Consider the following 23,295-nt stretch of genomic DNA (forward strand, 5'->3'; position numbering starts at 1 on the left):
TGGGGGCTGGAAATGAAACATTTCAAAAAAAGGAGGGAGTAGGATGCATGAGAATGAGGGTAAAGCAGAGAATGCAAAAGGGGCTGCAGAATAGAAGTGGATGGTGGCTTCATAATTGGGCAGAAGGTGGAAAAGGTGCATAGTAGTTGCAATGTGTGGGGAGAGGAAGGTGCAGGAGGTTTCCAAGGGCTGGTCGCTATACAAGGGGAGTTGCACAAAAGGGAACTGCTTGGACATGTGGGTAACGGTGAAAATGGGTGGAAAGTTGTGCAGCAGAAACAAAGAGAGAAGTGGTTTCAGAAATGGGGTTGGGAAGGTGAAGCTCCAGTGTTGGGGGAGTGGCGAGTGGAATGAGCAAGGTTGCAGCCGTGTGTGTGTGTGTGTGTGTGTGTGTGTCTATATAGCAATAAACATTTTTTTCCCCCTGAGCTTGCATTCAATCTTGCACTGTCCTGGAATGTAAGGAACAAATCAGTCCTGCCTGTCAATAAAGTACAGATATCTGAATTTATTAGCCGAATTCATACTGTATTGAAATATTCACCATAGAATGATCCTGTATTACTTTCCCAGGGGTCACCCACAAAGAACTACAGGTACTCAGATGAACCAGCACAACGATATTTTATTAGAGAACAAAACGTGCCAGCTGCTAATGGGATCATACATATCGTCAGCATGTTAAGGAAAACCCCCCTCTTGGACAACCTTAGCAATTCTCAGGCATGTTAAATGCTTCTTTTCCTAATAGAAAGGGCAGGAGGGTAAGATATGAGAACTCTGAGTAAATATTCTTGGGATTGTGTTGATAGCAGTGGGCACTGGTGGAGGAAGAGGAGCGAGGTGGGAGCGCACCACACCCGGCAGCGTGATCCTGGTGGGGTGCCATTGCGGCTGTTCCCCCACCCACACTGGGTGCCACGCCCCCACAGGCATCATGCGACACCCCCTGGACGCGTGTAACACCCCTGCGGGTGGCATGCCACGCCCCCAGAACATGTGCCAGGCCCGCCCCACCTGCACTCCGCCCCCCGGTGCTGGAGCATGAAGCTCTGCCACTGGCAGTGGGTGAAGTTTGAAGTACTACTGTACAAAATAACATTTGTCCTAGCTATGAGTGAAATGGGGAGGTAAATGCTATTATCTGTTAGCTTGTGCATATTTTCATAGCATGTTGCCTGTTTCTCTGTCTCATTCTGCCATCTCTCTCTCTCTCTCTCTCTCTCTCTCTCTCTCTCTCTCTCTTTGCAGAAAACAATTGGAGAAATTCTTGTTTCAATGGAGATTGCCAGCCGATTTGAAACCATATTGGAAGTAAGACACTTCCCACCCAGGACTTGAAGTTGACCTGGGCACATGTTTGTTTCGACAGTGCAGCTTTTGTTTTTCATATATTTTATATATGAGTGGCATTAGGGTGCTAGTGAAGTGTGAATGTGCCGGACACTGTAGAACATATTATTTTCTACTATCCATTGTACAACCAGTTACGCAAATGTGTGCTATCCCCATTTTTGGGTAGTCTAGCATTAAGTCAGGGACGTGGGTGGTGCTTTGGGTTAAACCACAGAGCCTAGGGCTTGCCGATCAGAATGTTGGCGGTTCGAATCCCTGCGACGGGGTGAGCTCCCGTTGCTCAGTCCCTGCTCCTGCCAACCTAGCAGTTTGAAAGCACGTCAAAGTGCACGTAGATAAATAGGTACCGCTCTGGTGGGAAGGTAAACAGCATTTCCGTGTGCTGCTCTGGTTCGCCAGAAGCGGCTTAGTCATGCTGGCCACATGACCCAGAAGCCGTACACTGGCTCCCTCGACGAGTAAAGCGAGATGAGCACCGTAACCCCAGAGTCGTCTGCGACTGGACCTAACGGTCAGGGGTCCCTTTACCTTTACCTTTAACATCATGGCACAATGAAAATATCAGATTCTATCTGTTTGACATTAACCCAGAAGTAACTGCAAGGGTGGCTGAGTTTTTGTCAGTAGTATCTCGTAGAGTGGTGAATGGTACTATTTAGTGATAAGAAACTCCAATGAAAATCCTCATTATTACATATTTTACATGACTTTTTGTTTATATTTTAGAATTTTAAATATGGATGTTTTATGATGGCCTATATTTCTGATGCCTAATAAAGGTTTGGGGAAGTAAGTAAGTAAGCCAGAGAAGTCAACTGAGAGGCTCAAGGCTGGAGTTTCTTTTCCATTAAGAAAACAAAAATGCAGAGGGAGCTTTAGGGGGAAACGGAAGTCACAAGAAGAAAAGGGGCTAGTTGCAATTAGAATTATTAATGCAAAAGATAAACAAAACAAGCATTTTGATTAAATATTTGTTGTGGAAAATGAGAGCCCTAGAATAATCCCACTCTCTTAAATCAGGGGTAGCCATCTCAGTGCTTTCCAGATGTTGGAATTCAACTGCTAGCATTGCTGGCCATTGGCCATGCTGGCCGGGGCGGCTGGGAGTTGTAGCACAACAGATTCTGGAGGGCACCACATACAGCAGCTATCCCTGATCCTAAGAGCTTTTCTTTCTAGGAAAAGGTTGCCTACTGAAAAATAAATAAAATACAGGAGCAATGTGATATCTCTTCTCTGGCTTCTTACAAGACATTGAATGCAAAACTTGAAAATCCAACCAACATTTAGATTGCATTCATGAAAAGGAAAATGCTTTCATTTCCAAAATGATTTTTTTTTAATCCTTTACGGCGGTTAATGTAGGGAAATTCTCCAAAATGACAAATCTGTGAATTTAAAATATATATTTTTTATCCCACAGATTATATGTTATGTATTTTTAATTATACCATGAGGTTGATTTTAGATCTTGCTTTCTCTCAACTGGAGTTTTCCCACACACAGTTGTTTTTATGACTTTTAAATATATATATATATTGCATTTTAGCTTTGTGAGCCATCTAGATAATATGTCAATGTGTAGCCAACATAAATAAATAATATTGTTGTTGGTTTGCACCTGGTTTACGCCTGGTTATGATACAGGCGCATATAAAAAAATAAACAGGTATCAGATGATAATAACACCTCTTGAATTACTCATCCCCGTTCAGTGATTTTCATTGCAACCAGGAGAGAGATATCTTAATGCTATCCTATTCCTCCTTATGATCGCTCTTGAAATAGTTCCAGAAGAGTTTCTTCTCTTTAGAGGGCCAGTTGTTTATAAAACTTATTAACTGTTTTTCTTGACGCCCCCCATACATTGGGCCTGATCCTGCTATAGTTAACCACACCAAGTCATATCAAAATAAATAAGTCTTTAAGTTAGTTACAAACAATTCAGTGGGACTTAAGTGATACTTGAACTTTACTTGGATTAGGACCAATATGTGAAAAGTGAGCTGTGTGTGTATTTTAGCACCAAATGCAGAGGGAAAACCATCTTCACCAGTTCTTAGCCTCTATGATTCAGTGGTTCCTGGTGGTGTACACTCAATATAGTCTATATTTCTAAGCCATTATTGTTTTAGACTAGACTGATATATTGTGGCGGTGCTTAATATTTCTGCAGAACTGTGGTCTGCCTTCATTTCTGGATGGCCCAGGACCTTTCACTGTGTTTGTACCAAGCAATGAAGCAGTGGACAAATTAAGAGATGGAAGGCTAATTTATCTCTTCACGGAGGTGAGGCCATCTTCACTAATTGTGCAGGGGGGGGGAGGTGCTGCAGCTTTAGAACTATCCTAACAGGGGCGCCGACTTATAAAAAATATTGGGGGGGCCCATACCGACTTATAAAAAATATTGGGGGGGCCCAAGACCTCCAAACCGCTGCTGCTGGGGGAACGAAAGGGGCGAGCCCCGGGCTGCCCCGACCTTAAGTGAACTTGTGAGGGCCCGCCCTTTGCGGCAGCCGATTGGCTGCCGCCGTGGGCGGTGAATATTAATGAGCTAGGGGGAATCCCCGCTTCTCACGGGGCTGGCGTGCGAGATTGTTGATGGGTCGAGAGCCCGCAACCCCACCCCCTCTCTAGATCGGGAGTGGCTTTGTTTTAACTCATTACTGAATGTATTTTAAAAGGTAACTATTGTCAAACAAGGAAAATAAAAAATACCAACATAATTTTGTGATTTTACAAAGCATAATATAACTAATAGTTTTCTTAAATTATTGGGGGGGCGGAGCCCCCCCAAACGAATTTTTGAGGGGGCTCGGGCCCCCTCAGGCCCCATGGAGTCGGCGCCTATGTATCCTAAGGATATTTCCATCACCTCATGGAGATCCATGTGGTTCTGCTTTAACCAGTATTAGATGCTTCAGAGGAAATGGGAGTGTCATCACATCAGGTATCTTGTGACTGGTTTTCGTGAGAGAGAGACTGGTTTCATCTCAAGAGAAGGGCCTTCCTTATAGGAATCAGCAGGCAAATTCCACAAACAAGATGTTCCAGTGAATCATGGTTTTGCAGAAAGGGGAAGATTCAACCAATATGTTTTGCCAGTGGGAGCCAGTGCCAAAATTCCTGCTAGTGCAACAAGATTTCAACACCCCCACCCCCATTTCCCAGAGTATGCACCACACCATCTCCATATCTGCTCTGGAGAGTTGGGGGAATCCCCCAGAATAGATTTAGGGAGCACACGGTAGGAGCAGGGGAGACAAGGTCCTGCTCAGAATACAAAAGTCGTTCCACTCATGCAGAGTGTTGCTTAGCACTGTGGTAACTCATTGCTTCATCTGCATCCTGCCTTGCTGCTATAGGGCAGACCCACACCATCCCTTTAAATAGCATTCAATGTACATTTAAAGCACATGGGGAGGAATTCAGCATAGAACTAAAAGAGATTGCTTGGTCAGCGTAAGCATCTCTGCTTGCCTAGTGGAAAAATTCCCCTCCCCTCTTCCCCCGTGTGCTGTTTTAAGGGTTCTCTCAACCCCCTGGGCCAACTTGGGGCAAGGGGTACAGGAAGAGGGGCTGGGAAAAGCCTCTTTGCTCTAAGGGAAGTCCTTGCGTTGCTTCCACTAGCAGAGCCGGTTAGTTGAATCTGGTCCATAAGGTCCCCCAAAGGACCCTGGGAACTGTAGTTTCCCACTCAGACCTACAATTCCCAGTACCCATAACAAACTACAGTTTCCATGATTTTGTGGGAAAGTTATGTGTTGGGTATGCTTTAAAATGTATGGTGTGGTTCTGCCCTAAATCTCAAGTACAGCTATTCTTAGGTCGTTCAACCCAGAATCTGAAGTCTGTTTCAAAATATAACCTCCTAGCTTTAAAAAATGTGGAAGGTGGGGAAAGCCAGATTCTGTTTTGCATTGTTGCAGAGAAATGCTTGATAGTACACAGACCAGAGATCAAGGAGTAAACTTTTTGTGTCCAACAGACTTCCTTCCTATCATCCTTTAGTTCTTGTTAGTCAGCATCTTCCGTCCTTGCTATTTGGCCCCTTAGTCTTGCTTGAATGTTCTGAATTTGCAAAAAATGCAAGCATGCTATTAAAAGGAAGTCTGCTTGAAGCATCCGTAGAAAGCTGTCTACTGTGCAAAATGTCAGCCTCCTGTTATGTGAAATTTTAACTTTTTAGGGTACAAAGTTCCCCTTGACATATTTGTAGTGAAAACTCTGTTGTCCATCCTTTTGTAATGTAGTAAGAAACTGATTTTTTTCAAAGACGCACAGCATTAAGTATAATCTGCAGGCACAAGCATTTGGCATTTACATTAGCAATCAGGTGCCCATTATTGTAGTTCTGCAAAATGTCTAGGGAAAGTGTGTAATTGCTTTCTTCCTGCTTTAGGGAATAAACAAGCTCCAGGAACTTGTGAAGCATCATATCTACACAAAAGCAGCGGTAAGGCAAATCTGTTTCCAGCTTGTGTGTGTGTTTTCCTCACTACATCTGTGAGGTAGAATGATATTAAGGCAGCCTTCTATATTACTAGTTCTTAAAACAAAATGCTTAGTTATTTGGCTTTCATTTCTGCATTGTCCAGACTAGGGAGAAGTGAAACTAAATTCTGTTAAAACTTTTGCTATTTCCCAACATGGATGCTTTTGCCATTGCTTGACTTTTTCCTTCAATGACACAAACTATTTTTTATTAAATACGCTGGGGCTGGTGATAGTTCCAGCAACATCTGGATGACCACAGGTTCCCCATCCCTGTTGTAAAGGCCTAGTTCCTGTAGGCAGTGGCGTAGCGTGGGTTGTCAGCACCCGGGGCAAGGCAAGTAATTTGCGCCCCCTAACCCGTGGATTTGCGCCCCCTAACCCCCAGATGTTGCGCCTGGTGCGGCCGGCCCCCCCTGTACCCCCCATGCTACGCCACTGCCTGTAGGCCTAGTTCTCACACAAACGACATGTGAGAGGATTAAGCTGGTAAATCGTATCTTAAGCTATATCTGGACTGTACCATGTCCTACTGGAGGAGGCAAGGAAGGCTGCAAAGGTGAATTTACTTCTCTTGAATTTTCTTGCATGTTGAAAATTTAATGTCATGGACAGGCCCGTGCAGAGCTTATTTGAGGCCTGGGGAGGGAGTCCCCTGTCAGCTAGGTGGCACAGGGTGTTCTTAGCCTGAGAGCATTAAGTCTTGCAGGTCCCTGGCATGGATCCCATCCAGTGTAGCCCTCCCAGGCCTAGGACAAGGGTACCCGGCTGCCCCCACACCCCTGCATGAGCCTGTTCAATGAGATATGAGTGGGAACATTCAGCCATGCAATTGCATTCTTGCTATCTTAAGTGGTACAGTCCAGGAACAGTTTTACCATCACAAGTGCTGAAGGTGTGAACTAGGCATTAGATTACCATAGCTGAACATTAACTTGGCTTTATGCTGGTATGGACTGTAAATGCATAGGAATCTTTAAATCTTTGTGTTTTATTCACTGCACATTAAATTTATTTTGAAAAGTTGGAGCCCTTTCGGCCATATGTATATCCTGCAGGTGTTACATGAAGCTCTTTTAAGTACTGGTGTCATTTTAATAACCGGAAGCCCTGTATATTGATTTTGAAATATTCAAAATATGCTCCCTCACTCTGTCTCCTGCAGCCCTTTCCCTTCCAAAAACACCCAGCAGCTGCTATGTGTGTATCATAGACCTTTCTGCAAATCTGCCAATGACTGGCTTGGTCACTGAGCAAAATTCTTCCTCTCTAGGTGGTTGATCCAGGGCTTGGTATGAAACTTCATCACAAGATTCTTGCTAAATAAAAAATGAAAATGGGGAAGAAAATGCCCACACAGGGGAACAAAAATAAAGACTTGTATACTTTTCCACCCCACTCCCCAAAATCAGACTTGTTGGTATTTTATTTGAGGCACTAATAAGTATGCCAAGAAGTGTAACACTGGAAATGTTGCCATAAGAACACTGAGAGAGAAGCCAACAATAGGGGATGGTCTTGGGGCTATAAATTGCCAGGAAAAGGGGACAGTTACCAGAAACAAATTCAACTGAGCATTTGAAAACTGACAAGAAGAGAATAACTCTACATAGTTTGGATTAGGGAAGATATGGGACACTTGCTATGAGGAAATATGATCTTGAGAGGTACACCAACTACAAAGCTGGATGTTTACTCATAAATAATGATATGCCAGACTGGAGAGCATATATAATTTCTATTAATCATGATGTCTAAAACTGAACAGTATTAAACTCCAGCATTCTGTCTAACTTAAACGTACCTCAACCATTTTCTGTCCCCTACATCATTTTGTGCAAGGAGATACAAATGTCTTGCTCTCAGGATAGTTTAGGAGGTTTTGGGAGGCTGCATGTTCTGCGAAGAGGAAGTACTTTAGCTATTTTTGTCCCTCCCTCTCCCCGCCTTTTCGATGGAGAGAATTACTGATGATCCGATGCTGGTAGCAGTAGGCAGGATGTCTTGAATGGTCTGCATATCAGATTTTAGATTTGTGGTGATGCAGGGTCAAGATCTCTGAAATTACAAGCCAACGGATCTGTCCAAGCAAATAGATACATGAGAGAGAAAAACAATCTTGAGCTAAAATGGAGTGCAATCTAGAACGAGGGAGTACCAGTAGAGCTGGGTGGTTTTCTGTAGTTCTGCAAGGATTCTGACTCCTAATTACTTAGCAATCGCAAGAACAAAAAATCCTCTCCCTTCCCCCTTCTTAGACTATGTACACATTGCAGCTTAAAATGCATCAAGGTTATTCCCGCTCCCCTGCATTTCAAGTTGCATTTGCATGCTGTTGTACATGCCAAAATGGGAGTGGGGGTGTCTTCAGCCAACATGCACTGCATTACCTGTTTGGTTTTTGTGCCCCTGTGTTTTGGTTGCCACATGGAAGTAGTTAATGAGCAGAAAGTGTTGGTTCGGAAAGCCAAATAAAATAAAATGTGTAAATAAAATATAAACAATATTTTCCAGGTAGACGTGGAAACGCTGATTACCTTGCCACAGATTTTGACCATGGCAAATCAGGTTCTGACAATCCATTTCAGTGAGGAGGTAAGTGTTTCATAACAGTTGGAATTAACTGCTTAGGAACTGCGGGGAACTGCTTAGATAAATGCATAGGATTTTGACTTGGTTTTAGCTTCATTCCAGAGACATTAAAACAGGTTTGTGTAAAACGGTTAATTTTCTAAATCCTTCCTCTATCAAACTGTAGTTTATTAAGAGTGCTCTGTAACGCGTGTACTAGGGGACGAGGGTGGCACTGTGGGTTAAACCACAGAGCCTAGGACTTGCTGATCAGAAGGTTGGCGGTTCGAATCCCTGTGACAGGGTGAGCTCCTGTTGCTCGGTCCCTGCTCCTGCCAACCTAGCAGTTCGAAAGCATGTCAAAGTGCAAGTAGATAAATAGGTACCGCTCCAGCAGGAAGGTAAACGGCGTTTCCATGCGCTACTCTGGTTCGCCATGCTGGCCACATGACCCGGAAGCTGTACGCCGGCTCCCTCGGCCAATAAAGCGAAATGAGCGCCGCAATCCCAGAGTCAGTCACGACTGGACCTAATGGTCAGGGGTCCCTTTACCTTTAAGGGGTGTATTGCACTTCCCAGGATCCTTTGAAGGTTAAATGTGTGGAGTGTAAGCAGAGACCAGTTTACTGACCTATCTGCTTTGCACAGCTCTGTTTTGGCCATTAACTTCCAAATTGTTTCTTTTTACACAGGGGAGAATTCTGTTAGGTGACTCTGAGGTTGCCTTAAACACAAGGAATATTTTGGCATCAAATGGTATCATTCATACCTTAGATGGCATCTTCATTCCTCCATCAATCATCCCCATTCTGCCGCATAGATGCAACGAAAAGGATTATAAAGTTGTAGCGGTAAGTAGTCAAGTCTATCTAGACTTTGTCTTTATTCTGGGCTGATGGGAAAAGACTGCGTATTTTTGCCATGTGAATTTCATTTTCCATCATGGCCCCCCCAGTGCAAGATGCTTGCTTGTGGCCAGTACAACCCCTACAATCATCTCAGTACAGCTTTCCTGCAAAGTTCAGCGGTTTTCCTTAGCGTGTTCCTCATTTTAACTCGAGAGTCAAATTTTTGGTTGTGTCTGTGGTTTTAATCTTCCACATTATAACCCACAATATTTCTGACTCAGAAAGCAGTTTGGCTTTTCAGAGGCCATCCCCTTGCGATTCCTTTGAGAGCTGGCCCTTCCTGTTGACACAGCCTCTGCCAACGGGTCTGATGATGATGTTTCATCATGCGCTCGGAACATCTGCTTCCTGTTGCCTAGATGGAGAAGCAGACAGGGCTTCTAGGCACGGACTTTACATTGCTCCTTACGGTAGTTGCGACAGCTGCAGAAGCAGATACTTTAAGAGGGGCTTCAAGCTGCATTTTATTTGTTTGTTTTAAAATTAAGTCCATTGGAAGAGCTCTCTCCTGGCTTTGTAAATGACTTCCACAGGGAGAGGAGACTTTTTGAGATGTTTGCTACCAAGCAGCACAGAGAAAATGTGTATCACACATGGGGTATATTCTTAGTAGGTGACTGGTCTGCCTTCATTGCTGCTATTGTTACTGCTCAGTCAATATACTGGGTACAATTTGTTAGTAAATACATCTTTTGCTTAAAACATTTTGGTATTAGCGGTGTGCACACACACCAGGCAAAAACATTCTTCTCCTCCCAAACCTTTGGCTAATTAAACAATGTATGCCCTTTTAAACTGTGTATGCGGCTTTCTTTTTTATCATTTTTGTTTGTTACCATGTCACACATGTTTGTATTTTCAAATTGTAAACCTCCAGGGTGATATCTAAATTTAATAAACAACAGTAATAATAGTATTATATCTCCTCCTTCCACTATCTGTGGTGACATTTATTTGTATCAAATTTGTATACCGCCCTTCATCCAAAAATCCCAGGGCGGTTCACACAGGTTTATTCAAGATAAAAACGCAAAGTACATAATAAAAACAAGAACAATACCACCCCCATCCCACAAAGCAATAACCATCACCACCACCACCCCTGATCCCACAAACATTTAAAAAGATATGGTATGTTAATCAGCCCAAAGCCTGGTTGAAGAGGAATGTTTTGGCCTGGCACTTAAAGGTGTATAAGGAAGGTGTTGGAGAACCACCCTGGGGAGAGTGTTCCACAAACAGAGACCACTTCAGAAAAGGCCCATCCTCGTGTTGCCACCCTCTGGACCTCTCATGAAGGAGGCACATGAAGAAGGGCCTCCAGTTATGATTGCAGGGTCCGGGTAGGTCCATATGGGGAGAGGCTGTCCTTGAAGTACTGTGGTCCTGAGCCGTTTATGAACTCAGGTGTGTGTTTGACAGCACAGTAAACTTTTTTCATGCAGTAAGGATTCCTACTCTTGATTTCTGTTTCAGGGATCTTGTGTGGACTGTGCTGCCCTTAATACCAGTGTCTGCCCACCTGAAAGCACAGTTATGGTAAACAATTCTTAGTTTTGTTTATGGTTATAGTGGGTTTTGGTCCTCACGAAACAAAGCTTATTAAAAGCTGCTTACAGAATTGTGTTTTACTTCCTTTCTCTTTCTAAAGTAGGAAAATACCATGTGACGTTCTGGCTTTTAACCAAAGAAACTTGTTTGTGACACGGTTTCTGCTGTATCTTCATTGTTCTTCCTTATCATGAGGTGAACCAGAGAGCTATCTCAGAGGGCATGATCTATATTGACTGTCAAGAGAGGAAGTGGTTTTCCTGCCTTTTCCTGACAGACATGCTGACGGTCCAGTTCACCTTGACTTCCCCCCAGTGAACTTCCTCTGGCTAGCACGACATGATGGATATACATCAAACATGTGTGAAAAGTGCTCTTTGTACTCACAATCTGTTTCATTTCCAAAGGCCGAGGGGATCTTTCCAGGGGAGTGTGTGTACATTCATGACCCATTAGGCTTGAACATTATGAAGAAGGGTTGCAAAAGAAACTGCAACCAAACTGTGGTGGTAAGTATAAGGCACAGAACTAATTGTTGCAGTGTGATTTGCTCCTGTTCATGATTTTGTGAGCCAGCCATGCTCTCATCTAGGATATTCCTGGTTTTCCTTTTCACACCGCAGCAGTCAACCAGCATTCTGTGCTTGCTGGGTATGCTCAGTCCTCACTGGGTTGTTTCGGGTTTTCCTGCGTCTGGGGTTGTTTCCCCTGCTAAATACTTCTTTTGTGGTTCTGTGAAACCTGGGCGCACCCCAAGGCACCTCCTTGTGCATGGCTGGTTCCATTGTGGAGAATGGGTTTGTTATTAGAAGGTAAGGTGCTGTTGTGCAACACATTTCTAGCAGGCCCACTGGACAGTGATGAGTTCATAGCAGAAAAGCCATAGGAAAAGAGAGTTGCCATGTCTGAGGAAGGCCTCCTCTTTTCTATGAAATATTTTCAAAAAGTTGCCAGAGATGTTGTTATGCCTGTCGACCCACAGAGTTCCAGAGGCTGGTTTTGTGGGCACTGGAGGCAAAGTTTTCTTGCTTGCTTGTGCTCCCAGTGGCAAACGGCATCAGTTCCCTGGTGAGGCCTGGACAAAGAATCCCCTTCATCATTTATACGGCCATTTGGCAGGGAACACAGGCCTCTTTATTAAGACAATAAACAAACAAATGAACAAAGACCAATCTCTCTCTGTCTCTCTCATGAGGAGAGTCAGTTCTTTTATGGAATATATGGCGAAGATCTTCCTTAGGAAGGGGTGAAGAATAGGGGAAAGGGCACTGGACAGTCCAAGCTTGTGCACGTCCCTTTTCACAATTTCCAAATGGTTGCTATTTTTGAGTGGGATTCACTGGCAAATTGATGTTGTGCAGTTACAGTTGGTTGGGAAGTGTTACACAGGAAGCCCTCTTCACCAAAAGCTTGCAATAAGGACAGTACAGTGGTACCTTGCAAGACGAATGCCTCGCAAAACGAAAAACGCGCAAGACGAAAGAGTTTTCCGTTTTTTGAGTCGTTCCGCAAGACGAATTTCCCTATGGGCTTGCTTCGCAAGACGAAACGTCTTGTGAGTTCTTGCGAGTTTGTTTCCTTTTTCTTAAAGCCGCTAAGCCGTTAAAAGCCACTAAGCCGCTAATAGCCGTGCTTCGCAAGATGAAAAAAACGCAAGACGAAGAGACTCGCAGAATGGATTAATTTTGTCTTGCGAGGCACCACTGTAATGGGGAAGTTGACTGGAAAGTGTGGGGTATTATTAAGTATTATGATTTATGAAATTTCTATACCACCCTTTGTCCGAAGATCACAGGGCAGTTTACAAAATAAAAACACAAAAATACATACCATAATAAGAAACAATAACCCCCACACAACAGTGTAAAAGGCCACACAGATTGTTCATTTAGCCAAAGGCCTGGGAGAAGAGGAATGTTTTTTGCCCAGCACCTAAAGATACATAACAAAGGTGCCAAGTGAACCTCCCTGGGGACAGCATTCCACATCCCACTTGCTTTAATGCAATTTTAAAAAATCTTTATTTTTAGATGTGCAAATTGTTCAAATTTGGTTGTGTTTTTGATATGTTTTATTTATTGTTTAGGATTACTTTTGTTACATTTGTAATTATGTAAATCAGGCGTCCTCAAACTCGGCCTTCCAGATGTTTTGAGACTACAATTCCCACCATCCCTGACCACTGGTCCTGCTAGCTAGGGATCATGGGAGTTGTAGGCCAAAAACATCTGGAGGGCCGAGGCTGAGGAAGCCTGGTGTAATTCTTTTCATGCTGTAAGGTGCCTTGAGCATGGTTTTAACTATGGGAAGGTGGCATACAAATAAAATGATGGTGGTGGTGATGATCAACATCAACTAACTTTCCCACAAACAAATCGGAATGAATGTTCATTAAATAGCCAACGCCATCCAACCTCCCTGCAAATAAATCAAGATAAGTACTTGCTGAACCAATTGTTTGGAAGCAGCCAGCAAAGCAGTGTCCTGTAGTTCCCTGGAATTAAAATGAAGCAAGATGTTAGAACAGGGGTCTGCAACCTTTTTCAGCTGTGGTGGGCCGGACTATATTTTGAAAAAAAATATGAATGAATTCCTATGCCCCACAAATAACCCAGAGATGCATTTTAAATAAAAACACACATTCTACTCATGTAAAAAAAAAAAAAACATGCTGTAAAAACACACTGTCCGCAGGCTGGATTGAGAAGGCGATTGGGCCACATCCGGCCCATGGGCCTTAGGTTGCCTACCCCTGGGTTAGAAGTTGAAACTGCTATCAAATGTGTGCAGTCTGTTTAATCATCAGGGCTGATGAGTGTAAGTGAACTTGAACATTGTTCAAGTGATGTAATTAATGTCTTGCTAGGTACCTGGATGCTGCAAAGGGTTCTTTGGTTCTTCCTGCACCCCATGTCCTAGTGGATTTACCAATCCGTGCTATGGCAAAGGAACTGTAAGTAGCAAAGAATCTCCTGGGTTATTGGGAAGATTGGTTATTAAGTTGTCATCAGATCCCTTACTACTGTAGAGTAGAAGAAGAGAGTTTGGATTTGATATCCCGCTTTATCACTACCCGAAGGAGTCTCAAAGCGGCTAACATTCTCCTTTCCCTTCCTCCCCCACAACAAACACTCTGTGAGGTGAGTGGGGCTGAGAGACTTCAGAGAAGTGTGACTGGCCCAAGGTCACCCAGCAGCTGCATGTGGAGGAGCGGAGACGTGAGTCTACCACTCTGAACCACTATACCACGCTGGCTCTCAGTCTTCAGCTAACTTATCTGACGGGACATGTGTTTGAGCTATGCCCCTTTGTAATCCATTTTGATCCAGGTGTTAACCTAGTAACATCAGGAAATTCCAAAAGAAACCAAAGCTATAAATAAAGTGTGAACAAGAATGTTTTCAAATGCCTCCTGAAAGTTAGTGGCAGAAACACGCCCATCTCACTCAGGAGGGTATTCCACCAACATTGAAAAGACTTCAACTAAACAATCAGAGCTTCCTGCAAAGAGTCCTGGGAGTTGTAGTTTGTTAAGTGTGCTGTTAGGCCAGTGTTTCCCAACCTTGTGCCTCCAGATGTTTTTGGCCTACAACTCCCATCATCCCTGACCACTGGTCTTGCTAGCTAGGGATGATGGGAGTTGTAGGCCAAAAACATCTGGAGGCACAAGGTTGGGAAACACTGTGTTAGGCGACCCCTATTCCCCTCATAGAGCTATGATTCTCAGAGCTCCCTGGGGAGAGGTATTGATTATTAAATGACTCTGCCCCCCCTATTAGGGAATTAGGGATCTCCCAACAACTCACAGTACCCTTAGCAGATCACAGTTCCTAGGATTCTTTGGGGAAAGCTGCAACTGCTTAAAGTGTTACGACACAGCTGCAAATGTATTGTGCAGATGAGGCTGACGTGCCTATAGTTTCCAAGAGGATTTCCCAGCTCCTAAACCGTTGCATAGTACCCTACAGTTACAATGTTCAGTGTTTTGTCTTGCAACATCATATCCCATTTAGCACACTGAAATCCATTTTTTTCTCTCCAGTGCAGCGATGGGATTCGTGGGAATGGCCAGTGCCACTGCCATGAGAATTTCAAAGGAATTGCCTGCCACATTTGTTCAAACCCAAACAAGCATGGAGAGAACTGTGATGAAGGTCTGTGACTCTGAATCTGCAGGAAAGCAACCCTGATGGGTGACGGGAAACCTCAGGCAGGGTAAATCAAGGCTGGGGATCGTGATCAGGACTTTTCCCCTTGAGAACAGCACTAGAATAGTGTCAAAAGGACAGTTTTTAGATACACTGATGTTAGAGTTCTGTAATATATTTCTACATAGGGATGCAAAGGGTGGGGTGTTGTTGTTGTTTTTTTTGGGGGGGGGGGGCGTTTGGAACATTCTGAAAGCAGCCAGATATCCTCAGGGCTCTCTTGGACATGGAGATCCGAAGGTGCCAGTGAGAGGAGGAATCCAGTTTCTTGCTGGCATGTTCTGATACAGCCAGTGCTAAACTGAGAGTTCTGAGGCCTCTCTCGCCTACCTAGAAGCCGTAACCTTTAACTTGGGGAGTCTTTAACTTTCTTGCAATGAGTGACCTCATGAAACTTGAGAGCAGATAGCAGAGAGTGTGGACCAATGGTCTGAGTCTGTGTAAGGCAGTTTCCAGTATTCCGTACTTGGGTGCCCAGCTGCAGAGTCCCCCCACCTAGTGCGCCTGACTACTGAGTAGTAAATGAATGGATACAACTGTCCAGGATTTAAAAATTGCCGCAATTTTATTGATTTCATATGTAGGAAGCCTTGTCATGGGTATTGGGTGTGTATCAGCTTCCCTGCTGGGGACTGAGGCATCACAGGGTTTATTTGGGGGTGGATCCGTCGCAAAACACGGGTTTACGTGAATGGCTCCCAAATACTGAGGGAAGCTCTAGTTACAGATAGGTAGCCGTGTTGGTCTGCCATAGTCAAAACAAAAAAAATTCCTTCCAGTAGCACCTTAAAGACCAACTAAGTTAGTTCTTGGTATGAGCTTTCGTGTGCATGCACACTTCTTCATACCAAGAACTAACTTAGTTGGTCTTTAAGGTGCTACTGGAAGGAATTTTTTTTGTTTTGAGGGAAGCTCTGTGACCCTGCTAGCCATACGCAACTGGCTCTTTGGACACAGACTTTCCTCCAGACCCCTCTAACGGGGTACCCTGTTATTGATGCTGCAGCAAATGGGGTGTGTGAGTCACCACTTCACCACACCCTGACGGGATGAAAGACTATAGGATTCCGCCCAAGGCCTAAACCGCCAAAGTTGTGACTACTGCTATGGGGAAGGCAAAACCTGTATTCGGCCTCGAATACAGCAACTGTCAAAAGACCACAGCAAAGCCCTCCTAGCTGAAAAGAAAATGGTTAGAGCAGTAATAGACTATTAATGCAGGGAGGGAAAGAGTGGGTGATGCCCCCGGACGATTTGTCAGCTGGGCTAAGTAGATGGTGGGCGGACCTGAGGGAATCCTGCCTCCCTCAGGTCTGCTCGCCACACCATACCCCCTGGGGCTGCCATGGATTGGCCCATGTGAATAAACGGGTTTTGGTAGGAATCCCTGAGCCTCTGCGGTGGCTGGGGGAGGGGAGGCAACCAAAGATGGTGTGGCACACTTGGAAGAAGAGGAGGTACTGTGTCAGGCAGCAAGCGCCACTCACTGTGAAGGGTGGTAAGTGGCCATTGTAGACATTCTACAATTTGGGAGCTACTAATATAGAACTCCTGTAGCTTCTGTTCTGTGTGTAGCAACACCGTGTGGTAAGCTGCCAGAACTTCACTTGGAACACCTTCCTGTCAGTCAAGTATTTTCAGACTCCCAACTGGCCATAGAATCATAGAGTGGTGCCCACTTGGACTGTGCCAGTAAGCCATTCTGGATAGGAAAAGCTATAAAAGACTTCCTGTTTGGGATAGATTTGCACCTGAGCAGCCAACTCTTCCTTGGTGTGTTCCCATATGTTCCTTGACTCCAGTGGCTCAGCCTTGATACTGCAGTATCTAGACATCTCCTTGTGGTGACCAAAGTGGCTTGACAGAATTTACAGTTATTTAAGAAAGTATGTGGTGGAAATACAAAAGTAAAAGTTGTCATGGTGGTTTAGCAGCTGAACTTATTCTCTCTCTGTCTGGCAGATTGTGGCTGTGTCCATGGAGTTTGTGATAACAGACCTGGAAGCAAGGGCGTGTGTCAGCCTGGGTCATGTAAAGCTGGCTACAGCGGGGAGTTTTGTGACAGGAGCTCTCAGAAGTGTGCTTCTTCCAACGATGCCCCTCTGAATTGCCATTTGAATGCAGTCTGCATCCGGAACGATACTGTAAGGTATGCCTCTTCACTGATGTAGCCTGTTTCTTCGGGCATTATTATTATTATTATTATTGATACCATTTATTTTATAATAACAAAAAACCAAAAACACACACATCACAATCAAAATCATACATCTTAATTGACTTTCCTCCAACTCCCCCTCCTGGTTCCATTATTTTATACTTACGTACTTACACACGTCCACAAAATCTTATACTCTTAACTATCCAATTTTAAAACCTTATGCATGTTATTACAAGTGACCTTTAAAAGTTCAACCAATGTAAAAGCCAATACACAAAGCTTGCTAATTATGCCTTGAACATTTTCCCTTTTTAAAAAAGGAAAAGAAAGAAAAACAATGTCCTTTTTCTTTCTAGGGTTTCAAATTGTCTAGTATCTCCAGCACAGTTCATTAGTTTGTTTTGCCACTCTCCTTCATCTTCTTTGGCAGTAGCTTCTTCCTTCTATAGGGATGGGCAGCTAGACTAGGGATTAGAACCCTTCCCTGTTGGGTTGAAATAACGACAGACAGGTAGCGAGCGTCATCTGCGAGGCACCTCTCGAGCAAGTCTCAAAGAGTCTCTTTTATTGAATATTACAGCATTGCCACGTATGTGCTTATTGCTGATTGGTTAACACAAGTACAAAGCAAAGGTTGCATATAGGCATTAATCACCAATAGATTAAAGGCTGGGAAAGGGAACACAGAATTGGACAGGCGTGAAAACCTCCTTATTAAACTTTTACTAGTGATTGATATAGTATTCATCCGTAGATGTGGTCAACTATGCATTAAGAACGGGTCAGGTACAATGTTTTCCTGAACTCAATGTGAACTGAACATTCTAAGGTGGTGAGTGAATGTCTTAGTATTAGAATGGTTTGTGCAGCATTATGTACAGAAGCGAAGCTTAGGAGCAAGACTTCCCATCAGGCCACAGTCATGTGTAGAATCGTAGCATCCCATCATTTCCCCAATTTGAATTGTGGGAGATGTGTATCACTTTTCCTTCCACCACCTCCCCCTGCCTTGCCAGTCATGTCTTCTCTCCTAAACACTTATTGAGCAAGTCTAGAGAAAATATCATCAGTTATATTTTCTTCTGCCCTTTGAAAAACAATTTCCCAAAGAGTTGGAGAAGAGAGATTCAAAGTGATGCAAACCGATATATTATTTGCCTTCGCCCTCCCCATGCCTGAGAAAAGCACCCAAGTTTTTTAATGACTTTAAGGCTAGGGAAAGAGGATAAAAGAAGTATTTTTAAACGATCAGGATTTAGAGTTTGTTTCCTAAGTACAGTACACAGGAAAGTAGATGTTTGCAACCATTCCTTTGAACAGTATTTGCTTAAACTGAATGACAATATGTCAATAGACGTTCCTGCTTTGTGATTTAACAGTTGCCTTTGCTTATTTCCAAGGTGTGTCTGTCTTGATGGATATGAAGGGGATGGGTTTTCTTGTGAGCCTATTGATGTCTGCAGTAAGCCAGAACGGGGAGGATGTTCAAAAAACGTATGTTGGTAAAGCTTTTTGTACTGATTGACTAATTTTTGTTCATCTTTAGTCTGCTTCTTCTGAAGAGTGTACCCTGAGAAAGATGCTTTAGAATAAATCACTAGCGCCTAGAGCCAAGGATCAGGGTTTTTCCTGGCTTTCATTCAAACTGGCTATCAATGAAGTCATAGGATTGAAATGATGCTATCCTTAGAGTGTTGGCATGAACGTTAATGATTTGGTCATAATGTTTTGAAAACCTTACGTGTCTTGAATATCTTTGTCTTATTTTTAAATGTACAAGTGATAGGAAACTGAGTAAAAAACATATGTTTCAATGTTTTTTAGTGTGGACCAAAGGGGCAAACAATATTTCATACCCATTTGCCTTGACTTATTATTTTAACAGAAAACCTGAACAAAATACTGGTAGTGATTGGTTGGGAAGGTGGGGAGAGAAGCCTAACCATTTCTCATTTGGTTATTTTCCTGTTTGAAATTGCACCCCCCCCCCAGGATACTTTTTGCCCTGCAATTGAAAATATCCAAGGCCCTGTATCTTTTGCTCTTTTGCAGGGAGCAATTTTGGGAAGAAAAAACAGCTCAAGGAAGGGTTAAGCAGCAGCCTGTTCTAGCAGCCTCCTGTGGCTGCTTTTTGTAGAAATAAAAATGGAAGGAAAAGGTTAAATATAACTGATCTTTATGGGTAGTTTGGTCCTATTTCTGTTACTTCTAGAGCATTTTTGCATACTACAGTGGTACCTCGGGTTACATACGCTTCAGGTTACAGACTCCGCTAACCCAGAAATATTACTTTGGGTTAAGAACTTTGCTTCAGGATGAGAACAGAAATCGTGCAGCAGCAGCGCGGCGGCAGTGGGAGGCCCCATCAGCTAAAGTGTAGCTTCAGGTTAAGAACAGTTTCAGGTTAAGAACCGACCTCCAGAACTAATTAAGTTCTTAACCCAAAGTACCACTGTACTGCCAAAGGATGCATACAGAAGGACGCTGTGTTGTTTTTAATAATCTCTAGTGTGGGTGAGGTCTGCAAGAAGAGACTAGATGTGAATTTAGTGTGACAGCTTTGAAGTGAGACAAAAGCAGTTACCATGAACCTTGGACAAACTGAAGCCAATCTTTTCAAGAAAGTTCTGTGCTGTCTTATTTGAAATTTCTTTGAAAGCATAAACAGGGAATGCATATCTCATGATGCAGAGTTTTCTTTTTCCACATCTTAAAGTTGATGAGTTTCTTGACAATGGCCAAGAATGGAGACAGGTCAGGAACCAGAGCTCCTTTTTGATGGAATAGGGCACTCTCATATTTTGCCTGTATATTTTCTGCTCCACAGCTAATAGCAGCTTTAGGAAGTCAATTTAGACTAAGGTTTGTCACACAGGGGGGAATGTCAGAACCTCTTCCCCCAGCACCACAGCACAGTTCAATCCAAATCAAACCCCCAGCCTTCCTTGCTGCTCTGTTAGCAGCAAAAGGGGGTTGAAGAAACGTCCAATACCTCATGTAGTTTGGACCTAAGTTGGGCAGCTAATTGCTAACATGATGGCATGCTCTCAACACTTCAAAGCCATTTCTCTCTGTAAACTGATTTGCAACAAAGCAATTCTATTTCTATCAAGACTTTCTAAGCAATTTGGAAAATTAAAAAAATTACTTGGATGGGAAAATGTCCTTCTCTTGTTCTGTTTTGCTAGACATGGTTGTAATCCCTTCTTTATTCTTTTCCTATTTCTGATCAGGCCATGTGTACCAGTACAGCCCCTGGAACAGCAACCTGCCAGTGTAACAAGGGCTGGACTGGGGATGGAAAGGACTGTATTGCTATAGACAACTGTGCAATGGAAACCAGAGGCGGCTGCCACGTCAATGCTGACTGCATCTACATTGGGCCTGGACAGGTGTAGTTGGCATCCTTTGCTGTCTTGCTGAAAAATATTGGTGGATACCTGGTACATTTTACTGTGAAGATGACATAAGTGCCCTTCATACTTTAACATGTGATGGGGTATAATCACACATTTAAGAGGCTCTTGGGACTGTGCTTCTGGCCTAGCCTCTGAAATCCACACTTTAGTTACAAGCCACAAAGACCTATGTGTATAGACCTCCCCAGCTGAGACTCCTGCCCAGTGCTGAATACAGCACTGCATTGCATTCAGAAGACTTGCAGGACAAGGCATCGGACTTCCCATACCCCAACCCATATAAATAAGAGACCAATAACACTGGGTTTGGGGTAAAAACAGGCCACAACTTTATTGAATACAGATGAAAGAGGTTTGGCTTGGGCATGGGGCAATAGAAATACTTCCAGCCCGCCCACTGGAACTGATGCGTGGTCAATCCAGGCGGGGGTTCCTAAGACTTACATCAAATAGGGTCACCCCCGCTGGGACCGCCGTCTGGGGGAGTGCCTTCGGGCTTGGCTCCCCTGGGTACGCAGATATGGCCACTTCCCCCAGATCCCTTTAACGGGATACCCCAGTGTTTGGAGGGGCAGGCGGGGACTACAACCTCCCCTCTGTCCAAAACAAGGGATTGCCCCAATGCCCAACTGCCAGGGGCAGATCCGAGCGAGGCCCACCATTGGCTCCATCGGCTCCACCCCCCAGGCATAGCCCACATCCCAGCCTGCATCCCCATTCGTCAATGCAAAGTGCTGGCTAAGATCTGACTCCTGATAGGCGGCGGGGGCTTATGCCTCCTCCACCTATCAGGAAGGGCACTGCCATATGAATTCCACCTTCGGGGCCCCAGTGAAGCCTCTTCCGTCCAGCAATGCCACTGCATCAAGAGAGGTGAGCGGACTTGTGTTCCATTGATTTATGTGTAGCCACATTGCACCTTTAACCCTTTAAAATCTCTAAAAGAAAAATAAACACGAAGCAAGACCTGACTTAGAACAAATTGATTTCGCTGCTATCATTATCCTTTATTTCCCTTTTGGTAGCTAATATGCTGCAGCCTACTCACAGCTATGCTAAAATCCTTTTTCTATGGGCAGCTATCACTTTTGCTCTAAGACAACCATAATATGATGTCTAGTCAACCTGGAAGCTGGGCATTTTGTGTGATTCTAGATAACATAGGTTTGATTGTATGTAAACTAGTCTACAAACTTTGCAGGTGTGGACCCAGCCTCTGACAGTAATCTGCTCTAACTGTTTTTAATTTCTGAAATTTATATTATTGTAATCTGCCCTGGCACCTGCTAGTGAATGATAACAGTAATAACAATAATAACCAAGGCCTGCAATATTTGGGTCCCATCTCTCACTTTGTATCTTGTAGTCTGTTTAAATATTTTCTTTCCTCTATGTCTTTCCCATTATCTTTGTTGCTCTCTTTCTCCAAAAGATGGTAGTTTGATATTAGTGCAATCCAGTCCTTGTGCAGGGCTTTCACTGGCGGGATTCATTCATCCTGAAATTCCAGGATGTTTCTGGTTCTGTGTATCTAGCAGTATCTGTACTACAATCACCCAACGAAGAACAATTGTACGCAAGTGCACTGAACTTAACAACCTCAGTGTACCTTTGTTATGTTCAACATTGTTTTGTTCAGTGTAGTGCTAGCCAAATATTCCCATAGCAGCATTCAATTTTTGTTTCTATCTTTCAAGGAGCTGTTGAGGAGACTTTTAAAAAGCAACATTTTTTAAAAAAATAATAGCAGTGTTCTGGAGAAGAAATTTTAGTAACAATTGTTGACCATAGTTCTTGTTGCTTCTACTTTCAGAGCAGTTGTATATGCAAGAGAAATTACAATGGCGATGGTTACAGCTGTGACCCTGTTGCTCCTTGCTCTGTGGACAATGGTGGCTGCCATGAACTGGTAAGAAACTGGAAAAGTCCAAGAAATGCTTCTTTGTGAAAACTGCTTTTTCTTTGTGAAAACTGCTAATTGATGGAACCACGAGGGCTGCTCATAAAACTGTTTCAGGTGTATCATTATCACGCGAATATGTGGGGGTTCATGGATTGTGCTAAGTATGCAGTGTCTGCTGGGAATAGGTGCTTTGCACAGCGTATATATTTTTATTGTCAGGCAATTTAGCTTGTGTACAGAGAAAATAAGCTTCTGCAACACATGATCACTGAAGATGGAAAATGTTTATTGTAGCAAAAGCCCTAGCCTGTGTCACAGGAGACCAGGGTTTATGTCATTGCTTAACCACAAACTTCCTGTGTGGACAACACTGAACCATGTTTCTTTTATTAGAGAATTATCCTGCTGAGAGTTGTTTTGCTTTGTTGCTTTTTAAAAACCCAACAGGCTACATGCCAGTCTCTTAGTACTGGAGAGAAGGCTTGCCGTTGCTCTGATGGATACATGGGAGATGGAGTTCTATGTTATGGAAATATATTGAAGGTAAAAATACACATTCTATTCTATCCTAAGAGGTGAGAAAGCAAAGTGAATTCATACATGGTAAGGGCCATCTAGCTCAGTGACAGTGCACGTGCTTTGCAAACAGAAGGTCCCAGATTCAATGCCTATCCTCTCCAGGTTGGGTTGGGAATAACCCTCTCTGAAATCCTGGAGTACT

The 23,295-nt window shown here is 43.6% G+C and overlaps 1 protein-coding gene across 4 annotated transcripts in view; it reads left to right on the forward strand.

Moving 5' to 3' along the window:
• STAB1 (stabilin 1) overlaps window positions 1–23,295 on the forward strand; it is a 96,738-nt gene that overhangs the window by 19,628 nt on the left and 53,815 nt on the right. For all 4 annotated transcript variants that reach the window (XM_083726436.1, XM_083726437.1, XM_083726438.1 and 1 more), the window contains 15 exons: window positions 574–723; window positions 1,252–1,314; window positions 3,533–3,646; window positions 5,762–5,815; window positions 8,368–8,448; window positions 9,117–9,275; window positions 10,809–10,871; window positions 11,291–11,392; window positions 13,750–13,836; window positions 14,926–15,037; window positions 17,054–17,240; window positions 18,653–18,746; window positions 20,486–20,644; window positions 22,485–22,580; window positions 23,022–23,117. In XM_083726436.1, the coding sequence (XP_083582562.1) occupies window positions 574–723; window positions 1,252–1,314; window positions 3,533–3,646; window positions 5,762–5,815; window positions 8,368–8,448; window positions 9,117–9,275; window positions 10,809–10,871; window positions 11,291–11,392; window positions 13,750–13,836; window positions 14,926–15,037; window positions 17,054–17,240; window positions 18,653–18,746; window positions 20,486–20,644; window positions 22,485–22,580; window positions 23,022–23,117 (1,617 nt within the window). The remainder of the gene's footprint in view (window positions 1–573; window positions 724–1,251; window positions 1,315–3,532; window positions 3,647–5,761; window positions 5,816–8,367; window positions 8,449–9,116; window positions 9,276–10,808; window positions 10,872–11,290; window positions 11,393–13,749; window positions 13,837–14,925; window positions 15,038–17,053; window positions 17,241–18,652; window positions 18,747–20,485; window positions 20,645–22,484; window positions 22,581–23,021; window positions 23,118–23,295) is intronic.

Source organism: Podarcis gaigeae, assembly GCF_964106915.1.
Source record: "Podarcis gaigeae genome assembly, chromosome: 2".
Taxonomy (NCBI): Eukaryota; Metazoa; Chordata; class Lepidosauria; order Squamata; family Lacertidae; genus Podarcis; species Podarcis gaigeae.